At 33.9% G+C, this 8,379-nt stretch overlaps 1 protein-coding gene across 1 annotated transcript in view; it reads left to right on the top strand.

Annotated features, from left to right (window-relative positions):
* The window catches only part of LOC104461117 (regulating synaptic membrane exocytosis protein 2-like), a gene marked incomplete at its 3' end in the record, with an annotated part of 117,434 nt that extends 114,836 nt beyond the window's left edge, over positions 1-2,598 (top strand). The window contains exons 10-11 of the mRNA XM_010072590.1: positions 1,733-1,904; positions 2,445-2,598. Of these exons, the coding sequence (XP_010070892.1) occupies positions 1,733-1,904; positions 2,445-2,598 (326 nt within the window). The remainder of the gene's footprint in view (positions 1-1,732; positions 1,905-2,444) is intronic.
* Between the last annotated feature and the right edge of the window lie 5,781 nt (positions 2,599-8,379).

The raw sequence follows: 8,379 nt of genomic DNA, 5'->3' as shown, positions 1-8,379 counted from the left end.
GCAGGAATTAAACCTATTCAGGATTTTGGAAGACACTATTTGTCTGCTTTCATTGTATACCATATGTTGACAAGAAATTTTTCAGTGACTTGCATAATTTGCTGTATCTTGAGGACAAAAAGGTTTGGAAAGGATTGTCTTGGGCTCACCCATATTTGAACTGTTGGACTAGGTTCTTAGTTTGTTCAAATTGCTGGAGCGTTTTTGGAGGTGCTGATGCTATGCTAAACTGAGAATCAGGTCTGTTTAAATTACCTTATTTGCTTTTTCAAGATTAATAAAACTACCAAAAATGTCTGTTTTCAGAATGCTTCACAATGTAAATTGTAATAACTAGAAATACATAGAAGAAAAATATTTAATTAAATACTTTCAAGTACACATACAAAAAATTGCATAACATCAAATTTTATTATGCTGTTCTGGTGTATTTAAGTGAAGCATACAGAACTTTTTTTTTAATTATTAGATGTGTTTTCTATCACTTTTATATAAGAATCAGCAATGTGTCTTATTGAATTGTGGGGTTTTTTTTTCTGACATGCAAATTCATTTTCCTTTCCTTAGAGGTAAAAGCTGAGTCAGCAACAATATGTTTTTTGTGTAGTAGAAAGAAATGTCCTAGAGGTAAAATACACTTAAAGAAGTCAAGTGTTTAATTAGATGAAGATACTGAATCTTTTTGATTTAAAAAAAAAAATCATTTGAAAAGCTTGTCCAATGTAACTTATTTTAAAGAGTAAACAAATCTTTAGTGTAATAGAAATAACTACATTATTTGTTTTAACAACGTGTCTAAAAATGTCATTTCCTAGTTAATATTTTGTTTGAGCTTTTAAGTTAAGAAATACAATAACTGCATTACAATTGCAAGTATTAGCAAACAGCCAGGATCTGCATTGCCGTATTAAAAAAATCCACAGAACTCAGTACCACAGCTGCATTATGCAGCAATCAGCAGGTTTAAAATTAAGCCTTGTTATGAGAATTCTTGTCAGTATTCTCAGTAGAAGGAGCGTGGGTGTTTTGCAGCAAAACTTGTTTCCATCAGAAAATACTAATTATTTCGAGCAGAATTATTCTGCAGAACACATTGCTTTCAACAGCACCCTGGAGCCAGAGGCAGGTAGTCTTGCATGGAGACCTCACTGGGCTCCAAAATGACACCAGCCTTGTAGTGGAGATCCACCTCCAAGCTGGATGGATCCTTGGGGTGACCCAAAGGAGCACGGTTGCTGGAAAAAGACCCTTAGGAAAACCCTGCAGAGAGCGCCCCACGCTGCCCTCTGCTCCCCGACCATTCCTTCGTCTCGGAGTCAGCAGCTGGAGGACTGGAGGCTTGAGTGAACCAGCTGGCTCGTGGACCTGACATGCAGATTTTTTTGCTATGCCCTGTGCTGTCAGACTCTGCCTCATGGAATTCCCATCTACACTATTACATTTTGGTTTATAAAATTCTGTTTCCAAAACAAACATATTAAAACATTTCTGGTTTTCTTAAAATTGGAATTGGCCCATGAACTGGAAAACAATTTTTAATATGAAGCTATGAATTATCCTCAATAGGTGTGCTGAACTTTATTTTGTCATAAAGGACTAATCCTGACATAGATTATAGTGCCCGTAAAACTACAAATTGTACTGCAGATTAAAGATTTCCTGCTTTCCATGATACACTTATTACAATATATTGGTCTTTTGAGCATGTTTTATATTTAATTGTTTTTTGCAGTGATAAAAATAAAAGAAGAACAAAAACGGTAAAGAAAACGTTGGAACCTAAGTGGAATCAGACATTCATTTATTCTCCAGTTCATCGGAGAGAGTTTAGAGAACGAATGTTAGAAATTACGCTTTGGGACCAAGCACGAGTTCGAGAGGAAGAAAGTGAATTTTTAGGAGAGGTATACAATTGTTGGTAGTTACGATAGGAATACAGTTGCTCATATATCCATGTCTAGATACAGTGGTTTTGAAAAAAAAAATTAAACATAGCAAAGCAAAACTATTTTAAATTGTATTTGTCTTTCACTTAGTAGTAAAAAATAGTTATCTCACACTTATCACATAGTACTGATAGGAGATTCTTTTTTGTGTTCTGTTTTAGTAACAGCATGCATATGGTTTCTTAATTTCTTTTAGAATTGTTCATTAAAAGCCATATTATCCATAGTTGTATTTTACCAAAATGACTAACTTGCTACAAGATATTTGAGTGCTGTAAAGGATGTCATAAGGTAATACAGGTTTTGTGAAATTTTTTGGGTATATTTAGTGTTGTAAAAAGCACAAGAGCTTCTTTCACTTTAAGTGCAAAATTTTTATAAAACTTCAAAGTCCTTAACAATAAGAGAATAAAAGAACAAAATTTGTGAACATTCCTATTTTTAAATGTTCTGTCATGTAATGCTTTCCTATATTTAACCATTTTTTTTCTTTTTTAGATTCTGATTGAGTTAGAGACAGCCCTACTAGATGACGAACCTCACTGGTACAAACTTCAAACGCATGATGTCTCTTCATTGCCACTTCCCCATCCCTCACCGTATTTGCCACGCAGACAGCTCCATGGCGAGAGTCCCACGCGGAGGTTACAAAGTAGGTTGTTAGCTTTACACACTGCGCATCGTTCATTTGAATTAATGTGTAAAGTATATTGAATTACTGTAGATGGGAAGCTGACAGAATTTGTTTGTAGCTGTTCTGAATTAGGTTCTTTATGATTACTGAGGAGACTCGAACGTGCTACAGATAGTAACACTGAACGCTGTGCAATGCACCACTTCCTTAGGAGAGTACCTAGTTCAGATTCTGAGCTTGAGCAATTTCTTTTGGTCTTTTGCACCATGCTGTTTTTCTCTTGAAGTCCTCTCTCTTATCTTATGTTTAGCGTTTATAATTTCATTGTTTGACCATATGTAGTACCTTTCTCTTTAGCTGATACTTAAAATTAAAGTGGGCTGTCTATAACATCATATGTAGCTAAATGAATAACAAGACCTGTTGCCTTGCTTTGGTACAGTTTTATGTCGTTACATTCACAAATAGAATTTATCTGAAAATTCTATTTTGCATAGTTTGGTATACTTGATCCACAGTAATTTAATGTCATCAGCAGATATTTTGAAAATAGTGTCTATACAGTATGCTAATAAAAAAAATAGATGCGTAAGAATAAGACAGTGAATTGTAACAATGTTTCCTTAATACTTCATCGTTTCTCTAGTTTAACTCCTCGGTAGTGTCAGTGATTTCAAGCTATCCTTCACTGAACTAACTGTAAAATACCAGTTGACACTGATATAAAAAAATCTCAAAAACCCCAACAAACCAAAAACTATTTCTAAGAATTTTTTGGGTTTCTTTGAGTCATTGTATGTAAATGTGTGTGCATACAATGCACACAAACTTTGTATCCATGCAGACAAGCTTGGAGATTTCATGTGCTCTATGTGGGTTCTCGATTTAGTAATTAGTAATTAGTAATTTTGGTTAGTTGGCAGTTTTTGTGTCTGTGCGCTGGGTGGTGAGAAGGACCAAAATGCTCCATATCATAATATTCTGAGACAGGTACTTTAACAGAGAGTTACAGTGCATAGCCTTCAAGCTAAAAGATTATACTTATCCACAAAAGGAGGAAAGAAATGATAGTTAACAAGTTCAGAGTTCTGTTTCAATTCAGTCCTCTTCAGTATTCTCAAGTACCATGATTGTTTTTTAAGGAAAGTTTTAGATTTATTTTTCTTTTATATTTTCTGCCATCTTGTAACGCACTTTAGGAAGTTAAATTTTCCATCTAAAATTACTTTTACAGACCAGCTGAGTAGTTCAGTATCTGTTTGTATGTGAAGTTAGTGAAATTCTTTTCAAATTTTTCAAAATTTTTTACGCATTTTCAGGAAATATTCAGTCCTGCAAACAAACCCTCTTTGTTTGTAGTAATTCCTGTCTGTGCAAGGATTTTCTCTTGTGTCTTGGGAATATATGTGCTTCTTGAATCTTAGTGTGTCATAAATAATTTTAAGTTTAAACAGGTAGTTTTACATGTACAGGTATAGAGAACAAGGTCTCTTGGAACTTAAATCCATCCTTTTGGGGGACTGGAAAGGCATCCAAATGGAAATGTAGCTTCTGGTCAGAGTTCTGCAATGGTAGCAGAATCCATTTAGCAATTTAAAATTGCAATTTTTTTACATTGCTATTGCTCTTCTGAAATGGAAATAAAAGTATTTCCTGGTGTCCAGAGAGGTGGTGGAATATCCTATTGGAGATATCGAGAACTCAGCTGGACAAGACCGAAAGCAACACAATGCAAGTTGGCCAAGCCTGAAACAGGCGTTGCACCAGATGACCTCTGAAAAGCACTTGCTAACCTGAATGTCACCTCCAGGGGACTGCTGAAGGGCAGACAGAAATCTTATGGCTGTTTGCCTTCACTAATACTTACATTAATAACATATAGAAGTCTGGTTCTTTTTCTTTTTTTTTTTTTTTTTTGAGGCTTCAAAAGACTATTAAGTTAAACTTCATATCTTAGTTTCCATAACAACTCTTGTATTCTTGTATATGGTGAAACAGAGATGTTATCCAGTGGCACATTATGACAATGTGAAAAAAAAATAATCTCCAGAATGAAGACAAGGCATGTCTAGCAAGTTTGTCCATCTTTTTCAAACCACATCTTAGAACACTTCCTGTGCTTTTACAGAGCAGGATGATTTCAATTTCTGGGGCTGCAAAATCGGAGGGGTTCAGTCCTCCCACCTTTTGTTCATTTCTGTGATGCCTCCATGTATACAATTACTGAGTACAATATAAGGCACTTGATTGCATGCACCCAAAAATTGTTAGTGTGAGAAATAACAAGAGATATTTTGAATTACAAGATTGTTTGTTGTTTGTGTAAATACACATCTACACCTCTAAGCTTTCTTATCCTCATGATTGCCAAGTTCCTATAAATGCTTATATTTGAAGACACTACTTAAATGTTGTTCTCCAAAAGGATTTTAAAAGAACCACCTACACTTACCACTTACTTCTGTTCTCTTTTCGATATTGCTGAATGGTAGCGTTCCTGACGAGGAGCAGACTGTCAGCCCTGAAGACTCAGCTCCTATATTTCATAACAGAAGCAAAATGCCAGCTTCCCACAGAGCCCTATATACCTTTTCTTTATTTCAGGAACCAGTTTTCCGAGACAATAGCTTAGTTTCTACATATATTTATATCTCGATATCTTTGAGTGAACATGATGTTGTGGTGCAGACTGATCCAAGCCAGCTCTCCACCTTCTCTTGCCCCATCCTCTGATCCATACAACCCATTGCCTTCCTAGTGATGAAGGATCATCACCATGCTTTTTCCTCAGTATTTTTTGAAAGACATCTACTTAGAAACTGGAGCTAAAATAGAACAAGGATTATGACTTACTAGGTCTTTCAGCTAATTATATTTTAGATTTTCATAAACTGACTGATTTTTATCCAATGAACTTTCGAAGTGAATTTTGAAAATGGCTAATTTTTTTTTCTAAAATCTGACACAAAATCAGCCAGACCCTACAAATTCCACACAGCATTAGCTAGAATGACAGAAAACTGAAGTTTTTAAAAACAACAATTGTTTTTAGTTTTATATTGACTGAATTTGTTTTAATAGCAGATTTTATTTTATTTTATTTTATTTTAAGTATTTTAAGGTTTTCCCAATTACTTAGGATTAAAAAGTAACTGACACCAGTTTTCTAAGTCAGATTTTGCAGCTTGAAAACGAAGCTGTCTGAATTATTGATCTACAGACCAGGGAGAGTGGGTGTATAGTGTCGGTAACAGCTAAACACCAACACCAGGGAAAAAAAGTGAAAATAGGAGTAAAACCAGGCATTTTCAGGTCTCTGGAAGGTACAGGAGTGGAAGGGAAGCTTTTAATTGCCATGAAAATGCACAATATGGTTTATAAAAAAGAAGTGAAAGTTTATATTTTAAGCACCCTCAGTAAGGGAAACGTAGTGGAAAGATAAACTCTGCTGAAAACAAGGTCTAAGAGATTTTAGAAATGGCTGTGTTTGGAAATCAATGTATAGAAGTCCAAAATAGTGGATCATATTGTATTTTTTCAAGAACTGAATGCCAGAAAAATCAGACAGGCTGAACACAATTGTAAATAAATAGACAGTGAAGTAATTTATTTTAAAGGGAATTTGACTTTCATTACTTTTAGAATTAAAGTCATCAATTACTCCATTCATTGAGTTTCAAGATTCCTGAGGCATATAAAAAAAAATCTGGAGTGAGCGAAATTATAAAAATGAGTATTTAAGCTGTGGGAACAAAAATTGAGTATAGTTATGTTCTACAAAAAAATCTGCATATAGGGTGCAAATACTATATGTAACATTCCTTTTCTGAATTTTATTTATTCATTCAGATGAGAATAAAAAATTCTATAATGCATAAGCAAAGTGTTTTGAATCACATGAAGAGCTTTTGTCATCTTCTTTTGTGAGCTTTGTACATTTTCCTGAATCAGACTATATTTTCTGGGGTCATGCTAACTTTCACATGTAAAAAATTATTACGTTGACTAGAAAAACAAAACTGATAGACTCAATTCACGAGTAATGGACCTCAATGCCTGTTATTTTTTGAAAAAAACATTTTTAGATAGACCTGTCATTGCTGTGTGCAGAAGGTTTGATTTTAAATTCTGTGGCTGTACCATCAAATCAAGGATAAGTTGAATGTTATAACTCTTAATTCAAATCCTCTCTTCCATTATTGAGATGTTAAAATTTTCAAGTCTATATTGTAGAACATGAAAAGATACATTTGGTAGTATCAAAATCATTAATGTTTAATAATAATTAATTGCAACGTCTGTGAAGCTTTACCCTGTGAAATCTAAGTCCCTGCGTTTCGAACCTCATTCTTCCAATAAAAGCGATTGACTGCCTTGGAACTCTGTCTCATTTTACTGCAGAATCAGGATCTTGCTGTCTCAGCAATTTCCTTTAGGTTGCAGTGAATATGGTGAGTCGGTACGAGAATTTTAAATCAATGTCACTGAATCTCACTTGCAGGCATTATAATAATGCTGTTCATTAGGAGGTAAGCGAGTTGTACTTCATGGGAACATGCATCAGTGAGTTTTTTTCAAATTATAATATGGAGCATTTTATGGTCAGTGACACAGACTACGAATGATAAATATAAGAATTTTACCCTAGAGGGCAAGAATAACACTTATTTTTCTCTTTCATGCTTCTTCCGTAATTATTCTCTTTCTTTTATGGAGCACAGGCCTTGGGCATGTTATCTTTGTTTGCATGCACTGATATTTTCTTCACAGAATATGTATATATGTATATATATACCAGTATTGTATTTATTATACACCTATGATTTATTTATTATATTTATCGTACATCTATGGCTTTTTAAATACTTTAACTAAAAGGTATTTAACATGATACAGGGGTGTCTGAAAAGGCCTTAAACTATAAAAATATTTTTCTTTTTCCTAATAAGAAGCTTATTTAAGACACTAATTCTGTGCTGTTTGAAAAAATTTAAAATAAACTTTATTAAATTGCAATTAAACTACAAAAATGCTTAAAACCCCATTTTGAAGCATTTTAAGGGAATTTGATATGTTTTATAATGGTGTTGCTCTACTTACATGTTATTAAACTACTCATATCATGTAATGAGTGACGGAAAAGCAATGTTCTTTGTTGAAATAACTCAGTGGATAACATAGAATAACCTTACGGGGGACTCAGTAAATAGCAAGTCAGTTGACCTTTAAAAAGATTCTAAAATATATAGGTCCATACAGCAGCTTCCTTTTCCAGCTAAAGGTAATGGGGTTGGTTTTTTTTTAATTGTTGAAGCATGATAAACTATCATGTAACAGTGTGATGGTTCCGATGAAGTTTGCAGATGGGTTTAATACTGCTCTGAATTTTTCCTTTCTGTGTTGTAACCACGCAGAAATAAACACAGCTTCCTTAGTCCTCACTCCCGTTATAATCTCAACATTTTCATATTTTGGGGCTCTTGAAAAAGTTATGCCCTTTTACAGATTGTTCCAGAAGTTAAATTCAGAAAGTCCATAGTTTTTAATTATATCAACAATTGCTAGACCGTGTTAAGTGATTTTTTTTTTTTCTTTTTTGGGATGGTACTCTTTAACGTTTGGTGACTTTCTGATGTTGTTGGAGCAAACTAGAAAACTTCCCTATACTCCATTTTTCATAATTTTGTAGCCAAAGAAGAGTCAGTTTTTCATTAAATTCTTAACTGGAAGAGATTGGTTCCAAGGAATAAAAATATTAGAGAAGTTATGCACTAAAGCTCCCATCTAAAAGTTTGTAAA

Source organism: Pterocles gutturalis, unplaced genomic scaffold (genome assembly GCF_000699245.1).
Source record: "Pterocles gutturalis isolate BGI_N339 unplaced genomic scaffold, ASM69924v1 scaffold17352, whole genome shotgun sequence".
NCBI lineage: Eukaryota > Metazoa > Chordata > Aves > Pterocliformes > Pteroclidae > Pterocles > Pterocles gutturalis.
The sequence above is the reverse complement of the archived record's forward strand: the minus strand, read 5'-3'. Positions and strand labels throughout refer to the sequence as shown.